Source organism: Phyllostomus discolor, chromosome 13, assembly GCF_004126475.2.
Source record: "Phyllostomus discolor isolate MPI-MPIP mPhyDis1 chromosome 13, mPhyDis1.pri.v3, whole genome shotgun sequence".
Lineage (NCBI taxonomy): Eukaryota > Metazoa > Chordata > Mammalia > Chiroptera > Phyllostomidae > Phyllostomus > Phyllostomus discolor.
Genome location: NC_040915.2, coordinates 59,387,856 through 59,409,587, shown reverse-complemented (window position 1 = coordinate 59,409,587; position 21,732 = coordinate 59,387,856). Strand labels below are relative to the sequence as shown.

Below are 21,732 nucleotides of genomic sequence, written 5' to 3'. Positions count from 1 at the left end.
AAGTGGAAATCTGGTGTTTGAGGTATTTGGAGGAGACAAGTCAGATTTGGCAAAGAGCCCAACTCCTGGACTTGTCCTCAGAGTGTGTTTGTTGGTCACATATGACATGCAATGTCCTTCATTGTGCCCCCTACCTAGTACATTAAGATGACTTCACCTCAGAATTGTGTGAATTGTGAGTCAAAATCTCCCCACTCCCACAAAAAGGGAGATGCTTGTCCTGGTGTATGTCCTGGAAAGAGTTGGCTTTGGAGAACAGAGAAATCAGGACTGGTTGGTCCCGGCCAGATTGGAATGTAAATGTTCTCAGGAAATGACTAGAGGTTCTATGAAAAAGAGAACTTAGAAAATACTATTTTAGTGTCACTGTTCATTCCACATCATGGACATTGTGAAAAGGAAAAAGAAGATCTGACCAAGGGAGCACACACATTTATGGCAGCCTCAGGCATTGTGGAGAGGGAAGGGGACATGGGAGGAAGTGCCAGTGTTCTACATGACACAGTTGTTTCAGTGCAGGCCCTCTAACCATCCAAGTGCTGTGATTTAGAGAATGATGTCTCTAGTGTGAAATCATAGTAAAGTGGTAGTAATCAATGACCTGTTCAGAGATCCATCTGACGGGCCTGTGGATGAAGTAGACTGGATTCTTATCGCCTGGGAAAACTGGAAATGCCCCTTGGGTATATTCCAGTTATCCACATGGGACAGCAAAAAGCAAACCTCTGATCTTCAAGGGGTTCCACCTTGTCCTCATTCCCTGTTCTAACAGAACCAGGAACAACTCAGAGCCCCCATGCTGTGGGAGTCCCCATTCTCATTTAATAACACTCTGTATATCTGTGCCCACATGACAAGACATGACACAGAAACCCTAAGCATAACAGCCATACACAGGTCAAAACTAATATGATGATTCCCTAAAAAATTGCAATTACACCCTGGCCAGCGTATCTCAGTTGAGTGAAGAATCATCACATACAGAAGGATTATAGGTTTTGATTCCTGGTCAGGGTAGAGGCCAAGGTTGCTGGATAAACCTCAATCCTTGCAGGTACAATCCCCAGTCTGGGCTTGTACAGGAAGCAACCATTGATGCTTCTCTCTAGCATTGATTTTTCTACTCTCCTTTTCTCTCTCTCTAAATCAATGAAAACAATGTCATTGGGTGAGGATGAAAGAAAAATTGCAATTAACACACATTAAATTGCATGAAAAGAAAATTAAATATCCAGAAGAGGTACAGTGTAAAAAAGTGGCACCTGACACAAAACATCCCATCGTAACGGCAAGACATCTCAGGTGCAGGGCTGCTTCCAGTAGAACCAATCAGGTGTGGGAGGTGAGGGGAGATTCTGAGAAACCATAGAGTCTTTCACTCAAATTGTTACCTCAGAACTTCCTGTTATGGGAAAGTTTAGGGGTATAGGAAAAAGGATGGAAAGAAAGACCTGACAGAAGAAAGAGTGGAAGGAAAGAAGGAAAGAAGGAAGGACGGAGAGGAGAGAGGGAGGGAGGAAGGAAGGAAAAGAAAAACTTTTTTATTTTTGTGCTCTTAAGGCTGCAGAGTGACGCTGTCATGGAGAGCAGAAGGAAGCCAGAAAATCTCCCACCCATCCATGTTCTCTGCCACTTTCCCCACTGCATCACTTCTACGTGGAGGCTGTTGTGATTACAACTTGCATATTAAATGGTATTTTAAGATTTGAAACAGGTCTGGTTGGTCTAAAAATAAATACATAAAGTGAGAACTGCTGAAAATCTACCCAGCATCCAGTGCTGGGGCCTCCCAGTGGCTGTCACAATTAAGGGTTTGGTGAGTGGCTTTTTGGATCCACAAATCACAAGCAAAGGCAATAAACCAAACACACCATTTCCTTTTGGATTTCATGTGAGAGAGGAGAACACCTGAAAGAGAAAAAGAAAAAATCCACTGCATTATCACACCTTTGAGTTAGGACACAGAAACAGGTAGTAAAGTGTTTTTCCAGGCCATGCTGCATGAGTCCCTTGCCAGGATTGAGGAAGTATCTTCAGAGCCAAGAGGGAGCTAATGAGCCCAGTGAAAGTTTTGGTCTCACTTCCCCATGAACTTGCACCACTGTGGTTAGTGCTACTTGTTGTATATGAAGCACAGTAATAATCAGCCTCGTCCTCAGGCTGGAGCCCAGAAATGGTCAGGGAGGCTGTGTTGCCAGACTTGCTGCCAGAGAAGCGATCAGGAATTCCTGAGGGTCGATTATCATCATCATAAATTAAGAGTTTGGGGGCCATTCCTGGTTGCTGTTGGTACCAGGAGACATCATCACTATGCCCAACATCATTGCTGCTTCCAGCACAGGAGATGGTGACCGACTGTCCTGGGTTCCCAGACACTGAGGGAGGCTGAGTCAGGGGAGCCTGGGCCCAGGAACCTGAAAAGACCAAAAACACACTCAGTGCTCAGTTCAGTGCAGAGCCATGTGAAACTGAGGAGGAGACAAAGAATCAGCCCAGATGTCCCCATGGTTCCCTCCTTGGGGGCCTCACCTGAGCCCTCAGTTAGGAGGGTGAAGAGTAGCAGAGCCCAGGACATGGTGGAGATTCCCTTCTGAGGCAAGAGTGTTGCCTTCTGAGACCCCAGCACTGAGTCTGGCTCCCCCAAACTTCTCTTATCCCCTCTTCTTTCCTCAGAGGAGGGAGTGACTACTTCTACTACATGCAAATCTACTTCTTGCATCTGCCTCTCATCACCACACTCTGACTTGACCTTTGATACAGATGTTTTGGCTCACTGGACAACACAGCTAATCTGAGACTATTTTAAATGTTTGACATGGAATTTTCTCACTGAGAGCACAATGCGACCATCATTCCAGTGTCCAGGAAATGGAGACCACATCTTATTGTAGGAATCAGGATGGTTCTTGGTTGAGGAATACCAGAACTTCCACTCAGAGACATCTGGGAAGAGGGTGAGGACAGGGTCTGAAGTTGGCTAGAAAATATTCCACTATCCAAGGACCACAGGCAAAGCTGGCATCTGGCTCAGTATTTTTTGTCACAATCAGTGTCTGTGGCTCAGGGACATTACTGTCACTTGTAAAGTAGAAATATTGAAACACAACACATACAGGACATCTCCCCCTCAAGCACCCACTCAGGGGAACTTCCAGATAAGTCTTCATACAGGTCATGGTAAACCACAGTTAAGTGCTTTCTCCAAGTTAGACTACACTGCCCTCTGGTGACTATAGATGATTCCACCCAAGCAACTGAAAAGGCAGTTGAATGGGAGCTGGAAAATTCTGCTCTGTTGCCTTCTCCTCCTCTTTTTATTCCAAACCAACTCACTCCAGGGTTCTAGATATTCCAGATATCCTTGAAATCCATATGAGCTCCTTATCTTCCTTTAGAACAGAATATCAACTGCCAAATGATTTGGTCCAGACCCTCCCCACAGAACCATTGAGGTCTTTCTTAGCCATCTTGTCACAGGGTTTGTGCTCCAGAGGTAGACCTTGTCCTTGGTTGGAATATTACACTTGAAATAGAATCAATTGCAGGAGGAAAAATGGATGAAAGAAATGGGACAAAGGGAAGACAGATTGACTTCCCACAATGTTGAAATACAGCATAAGCAAGAGGGAGAGAGATCTCACTAGGACTGATTGCCACTGAATGGAAATCAGGAAGTGGAAATGTTGTGTTTGACATTCTGGGAGGTGAAATTCACTCAGGTTTGGCAAAGAGCCCAGCTCTGGAACTGTTCTTAGAGCATGTCTGTCTGTCACATGGGACACATAATGTCCTTCATCGTGCCCCCTTATAGTACATTGAAATGACCTCATCTGAGAGTTGAGTTACTTGTTGAGGCAAAATCTCTCTCATCCACAGAGAGACGCTTGGCCTGGTGTATTTTTTCTGGAAAGAGTTGGATTTGGAGAACAAACAAACCCAGACTGACTTGTCCTGGCCAGATTGGAATGGAAATGTCCTCAGAAAATAACTGGAGGTTCTATGGATTAAAAGGCTCAGATGACACTCTTTTAATGCCACTGTTCATTCTGAATTACAAATATTGAGAAGAGAAAAGAGACACAAAATTCTGGCCCAGAGAAGGCACAGATTTATGGCAGCCTCAGACATTGGGGGAATGGAGAGGTGATATTAGAAAAAGTGCCAGTTTTCTATTTCATACAATTGTTTCACCATTGGTGCACTAATCATTTATGTGCTATATGACATGGTTTAGAGAATAATGTCTCTAGTGTGAAATAATAGTAAAGTGGTAGTAATCAATGAGCTGTTCAGACATCCATCCACTGCACCTGTGGATCAAGTAGACTGGATCCTTGTCTCCTGAGAAAACCAGGCAGAAGCCCTCTTGGCACATTCCTGTTGTCCACATAGGACAGCAAGAAGCAAACTTCTGATCTAGGTTCCACCTTGTCCACATTCCTGGTTCTGATAGACCCAGGAACAACTCAGAGTCCCCATGCTGTGGGAGTACCCATTCTCATTTAACATTGTTCTGTATGTGTATGATCACGTGACAAGATGTGACGCAGAAACACTAAGCATGACAGCCACCCAAGTAGGCAAAATGAACACTTGTAACTATGATTAATAATCTATAAAGCCAAACAAATAAATTAACTCACACAAATATTTATTCCCAAACTCATACTCAGGTCAAAATGAATATGAGGATTTCTTTAAAAATTGCAATTACACCCTGGCCAGCACAGCTCAATTGATTGAAGAAATGTCCCGTTGCAGAAGGATTGAAGGTTTTCATACCTGGTCAGGGCAGAGGCCAAGTTGCAGGTTCAATCCCTAGTTCTTGCAGGCATAGTCCCCGGTCTCAGCTTGTACAAGAAGCAACCATCCATGCTTCCCTCTCACACTAATTTTTCTACTCTCCCTTTCTCTCTTATAATCAATGAAAAAAATGCCATTGGGCAAGGATAAAAGAAAAATTGCAATTAACATTAAATTGCATGAAAAGAACAATTTTTCTACTCTCCCTTTCTCTCTTATAATCAATGAAAAAAATGCCATTGGGCGAGGATAAAAGAAAAATTGCAATTAACATTAAATTGCATTAAATATCCAGAAGAAGTACAGTGTACAAAAAGTGGCACCTGACACAAAAGATTCCATCAAAATTGGAAGACATCTCAGGTGCAGGGCTGCTTCCAGTAAAACCAATCAGGTATCAGAGATGAGGGGAGATTCTGAGAAACCATGGAGTCTTTTACTTAAATTGTCAACTGAGAACTTCCTGTTATGGGACAGTTTAGGAGTATGTGAAGGGAGAAAGAGAGGAAGAGCACACAGAAGAAAAGGCATAAGGAGGAAGGAAAAAAAGAAGGAAGGAGGGGTGGGAGGAAAGGAGGGAGGGAATGAGGGAGGGAGGAAGAAAGGAGGGAGGGAGGGAGGGAAGGAAGGAGGGAGGGAGGGAGGGAGGGAGGGAAAGAAAAACTCCTTCATTTTCATTCCCACTTCATTTGTTGAGACCTGAATCCAGTTTGATCAACATAGGTGTGAAAGCCCAGAGAATTTAAAGTGAGGATTTTGGTATCAGTCCATGGACACAGGAAGGGGCACGTTCCAAGGCCAACGACCTTCCCCTGACCCCAACAGTTTTGGCTTCAGCCACACCCTACAAGGTGATGGCCAGGTAGACTTGGTGCTGGTCACCCTGTCCCAGCAGGGAGGCACACATTTGTATTTGAGGACTATGCCCCTACCCATCCGTCCTCCCTGAGAGTGCCACCATTGGTGTGACAGTAGGTCTCATCGCCTGCACCTACCATGGACAGGAGCTCTTGTTTGTGACTACTATGTCATCAATGAGAACCCTGACCCAGAGCTGCAGAGGAACCTGCCCCCAAGCTAGACTTCTCTCAGTGCCAATGGAACATCACAGCCTCAAACCCTGGGTGACACACTTCCGCATCAACTGGAACAACAACATGAACAACCTGGAGGCCAGAGAATCAAAAACCTGCCTTAAGCTGTGGCCCTCTCTCCATCAACTGCACCCTTGTCAAGGGCCTGGGGCTCTCTGACTGTGTCCCTGGCTTTCTCCCCAAGGACTCCATGGACTCTACCTAACTGGGGGGCTCTAGGCCCTCCCTGGTTGCAGCCAGGACAACAGCCAGTCTCTCCACACACCTAAAGGTGGTAGTCAAGCCTCCCAGAAAGCCTGTGGGGACCATCTGCAAGACCTTGAAACCATCAACTATATGCAGGCCTGTCAAACTTGTCCCCAAGGAAAGAATGGGCCTCAGGTCTCTCCTAACCACAGACAGAAGGATTATCTCAGCTTTACTTTCCAGCCCTGGCCAAAGCAGGCACTTCAGTTCTTAATTCCCTCTAATTTGTGTCTTTCACTCTTCTACACACAAGCCTTGTATCACCATGCTTCCTGATAAGCACCGCTCACTCAGAGTGCTTCCCACACACCTCCCTGGCCTGCCTCTAGGCTTTCTCAGTCAAGGGCTGCCAAGCATCTGGTGCTGTTGGACCAAAGACTCTGTCATTCCTTTCCTTTTCCAAACATCTGATGAGTCTACCCAGCTTCCTGGAGCCCCTTGGATCCTAGGTTAGAAGGTGGACTCAGACACATTTTCTGTCCTTTTCCCAGGGTGTATTTAGGCCTTTTCAATCCAGGAGCTCCTGGGAAAGCTGTTCCCCAAAGTGTGATCAGAAGAATGCTGAGGAATGATGGTTAGCGCTTCCTGTCAGTCACAGCCACCTGTCATTTCCTGTAACTGGCTCAGGGTTTCCCTGGAGGCTGCTCCTGCTGAGAGATGGCCTATTGGAGCAACCAGCCCCACTCTGTGTCAGTGTGAGCATCAGGACCCCTCCATCTCAGGCCACCATGATCTGCCGTCTGATAAGACGTTGTGCTCTCAAATCCACAGAGTGATGCTGGCACAGGGGTCAGGAGGAACCTAGAAAATCTCCCACCCGTCCATGTTCTCTGCTATATTCTCCATCCCCTCTCTGCTACATGGAGGCTGCTGTGATTAGAGATAATATATAAAAAGGTTTTTCAATTTTTAATATGTTTGGTTGATTAAAAATATAAATACATAAAGTGAGGACTGTGGGAAATTTTACCCATATTCAGTGCTCGGGTCTACCTCTGGCTGTTACAGTTAAGATTTTAGAATGAGTGGCTTTTTAGATTCACACATCACAAGAAAAAGCAATAAACCAAAGACATCATTTCCTTCTGGATTACATGTGAGATAGGAGAACACCTGAAAAAAAAACAACCCAGCACTGCATTCCTAAAGCTTTGGGAGAGGAGACAGGGATACATAAGGAATACATTCACCAGGCCATGCTGCATGAGCCCTCGGCACAGGGATGAGGAAGCATGTTCAGAACCTGGAGGGAGACAGTGAGCCCAGGGCAGGTTTTGGTCTTACTTCTCCATGAACTTGAACCACTGTGGTTATAGGCAGTGTGGGTGAGTGAGCCACAGTAATAATCAGCCTCGTCCTCAGACTGGAGTCCAGAGATGGTCAGGGAGGCCATGTTGCCAGACTCGCTGCCAGAGAAGTGATCAGGGATCCCTGAGGGCCGCTTTGTGGCTTCATAGATCAGGAATTTGGTGGACATGCCCGGTTGTTGTTGATTCCAGGAGACATATTTACTACCACCAAAATCAAGGCCTCTTCCAGTACAGGAGATGGTGACAGACTGTCCAGGAGACCCAGACACTGAGGGAGGCTGAGTCAGGGGAGTCTGGGCCCAGGAACCTGAAAAGAAGAAAAACACACTCAGTGCTCAGTTCAGTGCTGGGTCCATGTGAGACTGAGGAGGAGACCAAAATCAGCCCAGATGTCCCCATGGTTCCCTCCCTGGAAGCCTCACCTGAGCTCTGAGTGAGGAGGGTGAGGAGGAGCAAAGTCCAGGTTATGGTGGAAATCCCCCAAGAGTATTGCCTTATGAGACCCCAACACTGATTTGGCTTTCCAAACCTCTCTTATTCCTCCTTCCTGCCTCAGAAGAGGGAGGGGCCTCCATGCAAATCTGTTTCCTGCACCAACCTCTTCTCACCTGACTCTGACCTGACCCTTGATACAGATGTTTCTGCTCACCAGACAGCACAGCTGATCTGAGAGAATTTAAATGGTTTGACGTGGCTTATTCTCACTCAGAACACATTGAGACCATTATTCGAGTACCTAGGAAATGGAGCTCACCTGGATGTCCTTGTCCTTCCTATTGTAGGAATCAAATGGTTATTGGCTCAGGACTACAGAGACTTTCCCTCCAAGACACCTGGGAGGAATTTGAGGACACAGTCTGAATTTGCCTAGAAAAAAATTCAGTCACTCCACTATCCAAGGACCATAGACAAAGCTGGCATCTCTCATTCTTTCTCAACCTTTGCCTGAAGCTCTTCAGTTGAAATGAGTCCTCACGCATTCTTTGTCCAAGTCTCTACAGTGTCTACCACTGAGGGACATTTATTGTCACTTGTAGAAGTAGAAATATTGAGACACTACACATACAGGACATCCCTCACCCTCAGTGACCCACTTGGGAGAATGTCAGGGTCAAGATCTTGTAAAACTGTATACAGTCTGGCAAACCACAGTAAGTGCCTTCCCCCAGTTCAAACAATGCTGCCCTCTCATGGCTACAGATAATTCAACCTATGCACCTGAGGAGGCATTTGAGTGGGAGCTGGAAAATCAGCTCTCCTCCCTCTCCTCCTTTTCTTATTCTCATCCAGCTCACTGCTGGGTCTCTAGATAACCCTAAAAGTCATCCAACCTCATTTATCACTGTATCCATCTTCCTTTAGAATGGAAGGTCACTTGCTCAACGAAGTTGTCTAGATCCTTCCCTGAGGACCCTTGAGCTTGTCTCTAATCCACCTTGTCATGGGGTTAGTGCTCCTGGGGTAGTTCTTGGTCTTTCCTCATGAAATATTAGACACGAAATAAAATCTAATCCAGGAGAAAAAAAATAGGGGAAAGAAATGGGAATAAGGGAAGACAGACTGACTTCCCGCAGTGATGAAATACAACATCTTCATGAAAGAGAGAGAGCTCAGTAGGATTGATTGCCACCAAATGGAACACAGGACATAGGTTCTTATGTTTAAGATTCTGGAAGATGACAAGTCGGGATTGGCAAAGAGCCCAACTCTGGGACTTGTCTTCAGAGTGTGTCTGTCCATCACATGGGACACACAATGCCCTTCATCGTGCCCCCTACCTAGTACATTGAGATGACCTCACCCGAGAGCTCTGTGAATTTGTGAGGCACAGTCTCCCCAATGCACAGAGAGATGCTTGGCTTTGTGTATTTTTCTGGAAAGGGTTGGATTTGGACAACAGACAAATCAGGACTGAGTGGTCCTGGCCAGATTGGAATGAAAATGTTCTCAGGAAATAACTGGAGGTTCTATGAATAAAAATGCTCGGAGAACATTATTGTAGTGTCATTGTTCATTCTACATCATGGGTATTGTGAAGAGCAAAGAGAGGAGACATTCTGGCCAAAGGAGAGCACAGATTTATGGCAGTCTCAGACATTGGAGAAGAGGGAATCGGATGTGAGAGAAAGTGACACACTTCTATTTGACAGTCATTTCATTGGGGGTCCTCCAACCATTATGTGCTATACGACATGGTTTAGAGATTAATGTCTCTAGTGTAACCTAATAGTAAAGTGGTGGTAATCAGTGACCTGCTCAGAGATCCATCCGCTGGACCTGTACATCAAGTAGACTTCATTCTTATCTCCTGGGTAACCATGGAGAGGCCCACTGGGTACATTCCAGTTGTCCACATAGTATAGCAAGAAGCAAACCTCTGATCTTCACTAGGTTCCTCCTTGATCTGGTTCCTGGCTCTGTTAACATGAGGAAGAATTTCAAGCCTACGTGCTGCAGTAGTGTTCATTTCATTTAAAATCGTTCTGTAAATGTTTGACAGCATGACAAGTAGTGACATAGAAATACAAAGTATGACGGCTACCAAAGTAGGCAAAATAAACACTTGCACCTATGGTCAATAATCTTTAAAGTGAAGCAAATAAATTTAAGTACATGATATGTGTTTCCAAATCCATACTTTTGGGTCAAAATGAATATGGTGATTTCCGTAAAAAGGCAATCATACCCTGGCTGATGTGGCTCCATTCATTGGATCATTGTTCCATAACAGAAGAGTTACAGGTTCGATTCCCAGTCAGGGCACATGACTATGTTGCAGGTTCAGTCCCTTGGTCTGGTGTGCATGGCAAGCATCTGATTGATGCTTCTCTCTCTTATCCTCTCCCTCTCTAAAATCAATGAAAAAATATCCTCAGTTGAAGATTTTTAAAAATTGCAATAAAAAGATTAAATATTTCAAAGAGGTACAGTGTAAACAGAGTGGCACCTGACACAGACACTGTGTGGACCCATGAAAGGTCATTACCCTGTGCTGCTGAGTCCCTGACAGCATCTAAGAGAAAAAGCATGTCCAGATATATTGACCATAGTGCCATGTAGAGCATGTCTAATCTCTTCCATCAAAAATGACCATTTCCATCTGCATCTTAAAAAGACAAACAGGTATTCTGCTACCTTATTTGAGACAATTAAGGGGTTTTTCCATATAATATCCATTCCAAACACACAAGAAACAGGTGGCATTGTTGTTGCAGGGGGTCATGCTAGAGAGATCCTGTTCACTCGATGTACATCTAGCTACTGGCTCTCCATGTAATATCCTTCTTACAAAATAGTGACTTAATTCTAGAAGGGAAATTGTGGCCCCACGTTAGATGAGAAACACTAGAAGGGTTAATGGGGTCTCTTACACCTTATGCACATTGAATAAATTATAAAATACTGGCATTGCTGTTAAATTCAAAGAGAAAGACATGCCTGAGAAGCCAGGGAGGGTCATCAGAGCAGCTGTCACTCTGCTTTCTACTGGTGTTCAGCACAAGGACGTTGTCACACACACACCCTATAGACCAGCCCACCCTATTACTGTCATTACACAAACACAGGATTGTGACTCAGAACCTTATCCTGTATCTCCAATAGCAGAGACCCCTTCCCACTGTGCTGTGACCCAGCTGGGGAGGGGTCCACATGTGCCACTGTGGCAGCCTGGATGATTTAAGCATGAAGGTACTGACTCTTAATGGGGAAAGAAAGGAGCAACTAGAAAAATTATGAACAAGTAACTTAAACAGAGAACAGTATAACAAAGATGTGACTTCAGGTAGGATGACCATCTACTTTGATTTGGTAGGGATAGAGGTCATTTCAAGACTTGGTGCTATCAGGGCTGAAGTGAGACAATTCTTATAACCTGGGATGATGAGGTCACTGCACCACATCTTCTGGGGCCTAAGCTCAGCTCATTCAGTGGTCAATGATTTCTGGGCCTGAGCTATGTGTATCTGTGCTTCATGACTCATTGCAACCAGGACTACAGCTAGAAACAATCTGGATCATCATGGAAATCACATACTTTGGGGAGCCACATCCAAGATATATCTTTTTCTCTTTTTAAATGATTTTTTTATTTATTCATATTTAGAGAGAGGGAAAGAGATAGAGAAAGAGAAGGAGAGAAACATCAGTGTGTGGTTGCCTTTTACACACCCTGAACAGGGGACCTGCTTTGTCATCCAGGCATATGCCCTGACTAGGAATCAAACCGATGACTCTTCAGTTTGCAGGTTGGCACTCAATCCACTGAACCACACCAGCTGGGCTCTAGATATGTCTGAAGAACCAAGCAGCCATTTGGAAAGATCCCATCATATTGGGAAGACATTTCGTGTGCAGAGCTGCTTCTAGTAGAATCACTCAGGAGTTTGAGAGGAGGGGTGATTCTGAGAGAGGCAGAATCTTTCACTCAAATTCCCACATGAAAACTTTCTCATTATGGAAAATACTAGGAGCAGGGAAAGACAGACTTAAGGAGGGAGGGAAGAAAGGAAGGAATGGAGGGAGGGAGGGAGGGAGGGAGGAAGGAAAAAGTTGAGGGAGGGAAGGAGGGAGGAAAGAATGTGGGAAGGGAAAGAAAAACTTCTTTATTCTCATTTCAACATCATTTGTGGAGAAGTTGGTCCATGCCAATCTGCAATGGTGTGGGAGATTGAGGGATTTAAATGACACTTTCCCGGAGCACTGTGGGAAAACTACACAAAAAGCAGAGGGTGGGGCTCCCAGTGGCTGTTACAATGAAGGGATGGGAATGAGTCACCTACTGGGTCCACAAAACACATGCAAGACGCAAACCAGAGAAACAATTTCCTTTTGGATTTCATGTGAGAGAGAACATGAGAAAAAACCCCTGCATTTTTGAAGCTTTGAGAGAGGAGATGTCAACAGGTAGAAAAGGAGTTCTCCAGGCCATGCTGCATGAGCCCCCTGCACAGAGATGAGGAAGCATCTTCAGAGCAAGGAGGGAGCCTGTGAGCACAGGGCAGGTTTTGGTCTCACTTCCCCATGAACTTGAATCACTGTGGATAGTGCTACTGCTTGTATATGAACTACAGTAATAATCAGCCTCATCCTCAGCCTGGAGCCCAGAGATGGTCAGGGAGGCCGTGTTGCCAGATTTGCTGCCAGAGAAGCGATTAGGGATTCCCGAGGGCCGTGTGTTGACATTATAAATCAGGGTTTTGGGGGCAGAGCCTGGATGTTGTTGATACCAAGAAACATCATTATATCTCCCAATGTCATTGCTGCTTCCAGCACAGGAAATGGTGACAGACTGTCCAGGAGACCCGGACACTGAAGAAGGCTGAGTCAAGGGAGCCTGGGCCCAGGAACCTGGAAAGAGCAAAATCGCACTCAGAACTGAGTTCAGTGCTGGGCCCAGGTGAGCCTGAGGAGGAGACAAGAATCATTCCAGATGTCCCCATGGTCCCCTCCCAGGAGGACTCACCTGAGCCCTGAGTGAGGAGAGTGAGGAGGAGCAGAGACCAGGCCATAGTGGAGACCCCCAAGAGTGTTGCCTTCTGAGATCCCAACACTGAGCCTGGCTCCCCCAGACCACTTTTATCCCCTCTTCCTGCCTCAGAGTAGGGAGTGGCCTCCATGCAAATCTGCTTCCTGCACCTGCCTCTCCTCACCCCACTCTGACCTAAACCTTGATATAGATGTTTCTGCTCACCAGACGGCACAGCTAATCTGAGAGAATTAGATGGTTTGTGAGTTTTTTTTCCTCACTCATGACACACTGAGACCATTATTTGAGTGCCTAGTAAATAGATCCCACCTGGAAGTGCCTGTCCTTCGTATTGTAGGAGTCAAGGTGGTCCCTGCTTCAGGAACACAGGGACTTTCCCTCTGGGACATCAGCGAGGAGGGTGAGGATGAGGGCTCATGTTGGCTAGAAAACATCCAGCCACTCCACTATCCAAGGACCTAAGAAGGGCTGGCATCTCTCATTCCTTCTTAAAGTTTTTTTTTTTTTGAAGCTCCTCAGTTGAAATGAAATTTCATGTATACCTTGTCCCAAATTCTACTATGTCTAGGTTCATGAGCATTTTTGCCAGTTACACAAGTAGAAATATTGGGACACAACACATACACCTTCCCTGAACCACCCACTCAGGGGAATCCCCAGGGAAGAAGACTTCGTACACCTCTGGTAAACCACAGTGCTTCCTCAAAAATCTAGACACTGCTGCCCCCTGGTGGCTACAGATGATTCCACACAAGCACCTGAGAAGGCAGTTGAGTGGGAGCTGGAAGAATCTGCTCTGTTCCCTTCTCCTCCTCTTTTTATTCCCATCCAGCTCAGTAACAGATCTCTAGATAACCTTTACATCCATCTGAGCTCATTTATCCTCTTTTAGAATGGAGTGTCAACTGGCCAATGAGGTATCTCGGAGCCCCCCTTCAGAACAATTGAGCTTGTCTCTTAACCCTCTGATCACAGGTTTTGTGCTCATGATCTAGACCTTGACCTGGGTGTGCAACATTACACGTTAAATAAAATCAATTTCAGGAGGAAAATGGATGAAAAAAATAAGACAAAGGAAGACATATTGACTTCCCACAATGTCAAAATACACCATACCCATGAGGCAGAGAGAGCTCAGTAGGACTGATTGCCACCAAGAGAATAAGGGGAAGTGGACTCCTGTGTTTGAGCTTCTGGGACATGACAGGGCAGGACTGGGGAAGAGCCCGGCTCCATGGCTTGTCCTCAGAGTGTGTCTCTCTGTTCCATAGGACACATAATGTCCTTCCTTGTTCTCTCTACATAGTACATTGAAATACCTCACCTCAGAGCTGTGTGACTTTGTGAAGCCAAATCTCCCTCATCCACAGACAGATGCTTGGCCTGGTGTATTTTTCTGGGAAATGTGGAATTTGGAGAACAAACAAATCAGGACTGACTGGTCCTGCCCTGATTGGAATGGAAATGTCCTCAGAAAATGGCTACAAGTTCTGTGAGTTAAAATGCTCAGAGAACACTATTTAAATGTCATTGTTCATTCTGCATCACAGATGTTGTGAAGAGCAAAGAGAGGTGACATTCTGGCCAAGGGGGGGCACAGATTTATGGCAGCATCAGGCATTGGGGAGAGGAAATGGGATGTGAGAACAAGTGCCAGTTTTCCATTTGATATTGTTTCACTGTTGGTGCACAAATCATTGCTGGGCTATACGCCACCAGTTTAGGGAATAATGTCTCTAGAGTGAGATCTTAGTAAAGTGGTGGTAACCAATGACCTGTTCAGAGATCCATCACTGCACCTGTGGATCAAGTAGACTGGATTCTTTTCTCCTGTGAAAATGGTGGAGGGGGGGTCCCCCTGGGTACATTCCAGTTACTCACATAGGACAGCAAGGAGGAAACCTCTGATCTTCATTAGTTTCCACCTTGTCCTCATTCCTGGTTCTGGTAGAATCAGGAACACCTCAGAGCCCCTATGCTGTGGGAGTCCCCCTTCTCATTTAACATCACTCTGTATTTGTGCGATCACATGACAAGTGAGACAGAAACACTAAGCATGACTGCTGCTTAAGTAGGAGAAATGAACACTTGTAACTATGATTAATAATCTATAAATCCAAGCAAATAAATGAACTCACACAAATATTGATTCCCAAACCCATACTTTCAGTTCAAAATGAATATGATGATTCCTTTAAAAATTACAGTTACACCCTGTCCAACACAGCTCAGTTGATTTGAAGAATCATCCCATGACAGAAAGACTGAGTGTTTCTATTCCTGGTGAGGGCAGAGGCCAAGGTTGTAGGATCAATCTAGAGCCCTTGCAGGTTCGATCCCCAGTCTGGGCTTGTACAGGAAGCAACCATTGATGCTTCCCTCCCACATAGATTTTTCTACTATCCCTTTCTCTTTAAGATCAATGAAAAAAAATGTTCTTGGGTATGGTTAAAAAACTGCAATTAAGGGAAAAAGATTAAATATCCAGAAGAGGTAGAGTGTAAAGTGAGTGGCACCTGCCAGACACTGTGTGGACCCCTGAAAGGTCACTGACTGTGGTGCTGAGCCCCTGGGTGTCTCTGAAAGAGAAGCGTGGGTGGATATGTTGCCTGTAGTGATGCAGAACATGTCGAACCTTTTCCATCAAAAGTGACCCTTCTTTTCTCATCCGAAAAGAGACTTAAACAGGCATTCTGTTGCATTATATGAGAAAGAGCAGTGGGCTGTTCCCACAATTGGACACTCCAAATACATAAGAAACAAAGGGTGATTTTTCCTACAAAGGTCATGTTAGGGAGATGCTCTTCACTCAACATCTAACTACCGGCTCTCCTTTTAAGAGTCCCTCTTGTAATATAGTGACTACCTTCTCAAAAGGAAATTGTGGTCCCACATTAGAGGAGAATCATTACAAGTGGTTAAGGGGGCACCAACCTTCCTAGTATATGGAAATAACTTATAAAATACTGGTCTTGCTCTTATAGTCAGGGTGTAGGACATACGTCTGATGACAAGAATTACCAGAGCAGGTGTCACTCTGCTTTCTGCTGTTGCTCGACATGAATATTATCATACACGCACCCTACAGGCAGGCTGACACTGTGACCAGCATTACACAGACTGGGGGCTATGACTCAAGACATTATCCTGTGTCCACAATAGCAGAGACTCTTCCCACTGTGCTGTGACCCAGCTGGGAGGGTCCACGAGTGTCACTGTGGCAGTCTGGATGATTAAACATGAAGGTACTGACTCTTTATAAGGAAAGAAATAGGCAACCGAAAAAATGTGAACTAGTAGCTTAAACAGAGAACATTATAACAAAGATGTAACTGCAGGTAGGATGACCATCCACCCTGATTTGACAAGGAGTGAGGTCATTTTCAAGACCTAGAGCTTTTACATCTGACGTTGAGAGGTTTCACAGGCTGGGATGATGGGGTCACTGCACCAGGTCTACTGGCTCCTAAGCTCAGCCTCATTCATTGGTCAAAGGATGCTTGGCCTGAGTATTATGTGTATTTGTACTTTGTGATTCATTGTAACTAGGATCATAGCTAAAAATGAGTTGGGTCATCATAAAAATCATATACTTTGGGGATCCCTTAGGAATGGGGCCATATCCAACAGATATCTTAAAGAACCAAGCAGCTGTTTGGAAATACCCACCATAAAGGGAAGACATTTCAGGTGCAGAGCTGATTGCAGTAGAATCACTCAGGAGTCTGAGGGGAGGGGCAATTCTGAGAGAGGCAGAATATTTAATTAAAATTACCACCTCAAACATTCCTTGATTATGGGAAATATTAGGAGCTCAGAAGGGAAGAATGAAAGAAAGAAAAAAGAAGAAAGGAGATAGGGAGAAAAAGTTTATTTCATTCCCACTTCATTGGTTGAAAACAGAATCCAGGACAGTCTGCACATGTGTGGGAGACCAAGGGATTTGAACTGGAGATTTCCCAGAGGACTCTGGGTAATCTACCCAACAAGCAGACCACAGGGCTCCAAATGGCTGTTACAATGAAGGGAATGGAATGAGTGGCCTCTGAATCCACAAAAAACTTGCAAACACAGTAAACCAGAGAGAGGATTTCCTTTTGGATTTCAAGTGAGAGAGAACACCTGAAAAAAAACACCCCAATATTTTCGAAGTTTTGGGAGAGGAGATGGGAATAGGTAGAAATACAATTGTCTAGGCCATGCTGCGTGAGCCCCCTGTACAGGGATGAACAAGCATTTCCTGAGCCAGGAGGGAGCCTGTCAGTGCAGGGCAGGTTTTGGTTTCACTTCCCCATGAACTTGCACCACTGTGGACAGTGTTAGGGTTCCTATATGAAGCACAGTAATAATCAGCCTCTTCCTCAGCCTGGAGCCCAGAGATGGTCAGGGAGGCTGTATTGCCAGACTTGGAGCCAGAGAAGTGATCAGGGATCCCTGAGGGCCTCTTTGTGACATCATATATCAGGCATTTGGGGCCCATGCCCAGTTGTTGTTGGTGCCAGGAGACACTATTAGAACCACCAACATCATTGCGGCTTCCAGCACAGGAGATGGTGACCGACTGTCCAAGAGACCCAGACACTGAGGGAGGCTGAGTCAGGGTAGCCTGGGCCCAGGAACCTGAAAAGAGCAAAAACACATTCAGTGCCCAGTTCAGTGCTGGGTCCACGTGAGACTGAGAAGGAGACAAAGAAGCAGCCCAGATGTCCCCATGGTCTCCCCCCTGCAGTCTCACCTGAGCCCTGAGTGAGGATGGTGAGGAGAAGCAGAGTCCAGGTCATGGTGGAGACCCCCCAACAACATTGCCTTCTGAGCCCACAACCCTGGGCCTGACTCCCCCAGACCTCTCTAATTCTGTCTTCCTGCCTCAGAGGAGGGAGGGGCCTCCATGCAAATCTGCTTCTTTTTTCTGTCTCCTCACCACACACTGACCTGATCCTTGATTCTACATATTTTGCGTCCCTGGGCAGCACAGCCAGTCTGAGGCATTCAGTTCCTTTGACATGGATTTCCTAAGATTGAGCCCATGACAGTACACAGGAAATGCAGTCCAACTTAAAAGGTCGCCATCCCTCCAACTGCTGGTTTCACAATGTGCTCGATTGGCTAAACACACTCTAAATCCCAGCACTTTCTTTCTGTTCTGCGTGGTTTTAGGGTGAGGGCAGGGTTCAGAAGGGCTGGGGTCAGAAGAAATCTAATGGGCTTTGTTCTCAGGTACTGAAGGCAGAGCTGGTGGTTGTTCACATCCCTCGCCCACTTCCTATCCTCCTCAGTAGCTTGGTTGTTCATCCTACCTGTTCTGTCTCTGCACTGCTCTGAGGCTGAGACCTGGGGACATTTGTGGTCCTGTCTTGCAGTACAGATTGGGGACACTCTACTTCCAAATCTCCCTCTGGAGGACCTCAGTTGGAAACAGGCTTTGGGACCTCATACAGGACAAAGTAAAGCACAGCAAGAACCTCCCCAAATATGGGCTTCTGCTGCCACCTGGTGGCTGACCTTGGAAGGACAAACTTCAAGGCTGTACAGTATACCAGGAAGGCTGCTGAAAACCCCTGCTCTGCTCACCTCCCAGGCTCCCTCTTCCTTATCTCAGCTCAGCACCAGGCCCCTTGATTCTGTCTGTTAAAAAAAGAAATAACTGGCCAAAGTGGAATCCATTTCGATAAACTGCATCACCAAACCAAAACTTAATGTCTAACTTAATTGCAGTTTCAGTTGCCCCAGGGATGGAATTATACACCCAGCAGTCTGGGATTTCCAGGCCAGCACTGGTCAGGTCACCTGCCTGATGAATCTCCTGCCTTCCCCGAAGGGAAGTGCCCTTGTCTGAAATAATCTATCTGTTTAACTTCTTAGTCCCACCCTCTTTTTGCCTGTAAAACATGTCGTCTTTGTGTGCTCCTTGGAAAGCCCTTCCAGCTGCTGGGCAGGATACTGCTCAACATATGAATCCTGTAATCAAGCTAATTAGCTCTTCAAATTCACTCAGTTGAAGGTTGATCCTTAACACTTCTGGTCCTGTTTACTGTCTTCTCAAATTGTCACCAACTTCTTCCAGAATGAAATGTGTTAGCTGCCATACCTGGTGGTCCAGACCTACCCCACAGGACCATTGTGCTGGTCAGGGTGACCTCGTCACATACCTGTCAGGGCTGAGGAAATATTAGACATGATCATTAGACTAGTCCCAACCCTGGCTGGAAGGCTAGTTGAAGAGAAGTCTGATCCAGAAATGAGAAAAAATATTCCAGAAAGAAGAAGAGTAAGTTCACTAAGATTGAAGATAATCTAATAAACAGCAAGAGTGTAACTTTAGGGTTTCAGGAGTTTGGAAAAGGAGAATGGGGTGAAGATTACACCAAGGACCCATTTCAGGGACCTGTCCTCATGGAGTGTCCATGTGTCACCGGGGGTAAGAAACTTTCATCCCACACATTGAAACAAATTCACCCCAGAGCTCTGCCCCTTCCTGAGGTAACATCTCTTCCATCCACGCAGTGATGTTAGGATTTTCTAGTAAAAGATGGGTGTGGGGTACAGACTCCAACCAGTGCTGACATATTCTACCCACAATAGAAACAGAAATGTCCACTCAGGAAGTGGGATAGGAGTTTCATAGAGTGCGACTATTCTGAGGAGACTATTTTAGTGTTGTTGTACCTGACACGTGACAGACATGTTCAAGAGTACAAGAAGGGTGAGGTCTTCGTTAAGGGCAGGATGGGCTACGAGCAGGTTCAGGGGACTGGGAAGGAAGTGGTAAGAAAAACACTGAGAAAACAACCTTCTCAATTGCTCCTGAACTTCTGGGCCCCCCTCTGAAGTGTGCTTGTGTAGAGGGGACCCGAAGAGCAAGGACAGAATTTGGAACAGAATTAAGAGGCAGCTGGCTGCCCAGTTCCCACGTGGCTCAATCAGTAGGGAGCGCTGTTTGCATGCGGATCCGTACAGTGCTGGGAGATTTAAAATTGAATGGACATTTAAACACCCATTTACAGAGGGCTGGGAGGAACTTCTTGGCCAAACTGAAATGGCAGATTATCTTCTAAAATAAAAAAGTCAGAAAAACATTTAACAAGATCCACAGTTTCATTCCATAATATAAGATAGATCCAGAAGACAATTCTAAAATACTAGACATATGAAGAACAGGATAACCACAACTGTAGGAAAGACAATCAACCAATGATAACCCAGAAATGACTCAGATCTTGGACTTACCTGACAGAAGACTGAAAAACTGAGCTCTTATTACAAAACTGACCTAAGTAGAGAAAACCCTCTTGAAATGAATGACAATGGAAAGTGTTAGTAAAGAAACAGAAGATAACAAAGACAACAAGTGAACCCATTAAAACTGAAGACCATAGTAGATGGCAGGAATGGCATTTTTCCATTTCAGAGAATCTTCTACAACTGTGAGAGCATAGCTTTTACCAGGAAGTATTAAAAATGAAACACTCATTTTTAGAAGTAAAAAAATTATCAGTGAGATGTACGATAACAAGAGAATTAGTAAATGAGTAAATGGAGTCTCCAAAGTTGAAGAAATAGCAGAGGAACATCTCATAGCCAAATACATTCAAAGTTTAAAACAAAAGTATGAACCCATACATTCAAAGAGTTCAACCAAGCCCCAGCAAAAGAACCATGAAAAGGAACAGAGCAGGGACCATCCAGTCCACTTCCAGTTTTTGTAGAAACCCTTCTAGAGCCTCCTTTAAGCTTCAGTAACTATTCAGTTGTTAGAAAAATGTCAACAACAGAAGTTTGTTTCCTGAGAAGCCTGTGAAAACACTTCTTTCTCTCGCTCTCTCCCCTGCTTCCCTCTGTCTCTCTCTCCCCCCACCACTCATAACACAACCTGGAGTCTTAAAGCCACTTCTTCCTCTACCTGATGTGGGCGCTGTGTCATGGTATCGCCGTTTTGGTGTCTCAGGTGACCTACTTCTACTGGAGCAAGAGCTGCTGCCCAGATACATCCCAGGAGCCTGTGGGAACACAGAGGATGTAGACTACACACCTGGGCAGGAGCAGTTTAAGATGCTGGATGAAAAGGGACTGAACACACACGCCCATGCATTCCTCCATGAAACACCAGCAACACTGTGTTGAAAGAATTCAAACATGCGAGAAAACAAGGATATTGGTAAAAAGACTATAGAGAAAAAACAAGTCAGGAATTTCATGCACATGGGATACCCGACACAGGCTGGTCAATGCCCAGTCCCAAGGTTACTGGAACACGGACCTGAGACATCGGTGGCATTCTCAGTTGGCTGTGGCATCGAAGTGATGAAGAGGAGTAAAACTACAGTTAGAATAGTGAGTGAGGAAGCTTCTAGAAAACCAGGTACATGTTATTTGCAACAGGCAGCCTGATGCAAAAATGCAAGAATCCTGCATAAAAAAATCAGCATTTCAAACAAGACATATTGTTTCATAACATAATATAACAGTGGATATATCTAGGATGGAATTCAAAATTACACACAAACTGTGAAGAAAATCTCAATTGACTAGAAAAGACATTTACCACATGCTAACCCCAATATGACAGATATGCTGAAATTTTCTCTCCAAACACATTAAAACAGCTACTTAAAAGCTGATGAAAGAAATAAGGGGAAACCCTCTGGAAATGAATGGAGATATAGAACATCTCAGCTGAGAAGTAGAAGATATAATGAAACACAAAAGGCAAACAAGAATGAAGGAACTACACTCTGTGGAATTGACTACAGACTGGAAAACAAGAGACTAGTGACCTCAAAGTCATAGCAAA

The 21,732-nt window shown here is 45.1% G+C and overlaps 1 pseudogene and 3 gene segments (V, D, J or C); 1 reads left to right on the top strand and 3 right to left on the bottom strand.

Annotated features, from left to right (window-relative positions):
* The window catches only part of LOC114509076, an 805,173-nt gene extending 792,167 nt beyond the window's left edge, over positions 1-13,006 (bottom strand). The window contains 2 exon segments of the V gene segment in view: positions 12,499-12,802; positions 12,918-13,006. Of these exon segments, the coding sequence occupies positions 12,499-12,802; positions 12,918-12,963 (350 nt within the window).
* LOC114510192 overlaps positions 1-21,732 on the bottom strand; it is a 902,657-nt gene that overhangs the window by 784,582 nt on the left and 96,343 nt on the right.
* Positions 1-21,732, bottom strand: part of LOC114509077 — an 863,521-nt gene that overhangs the window by 763,623 nt on the left and 78,166 nt on the right.
* On the top strand, positions 2,311-6,102 carry LOC114510183 (annotated as a pseudogene).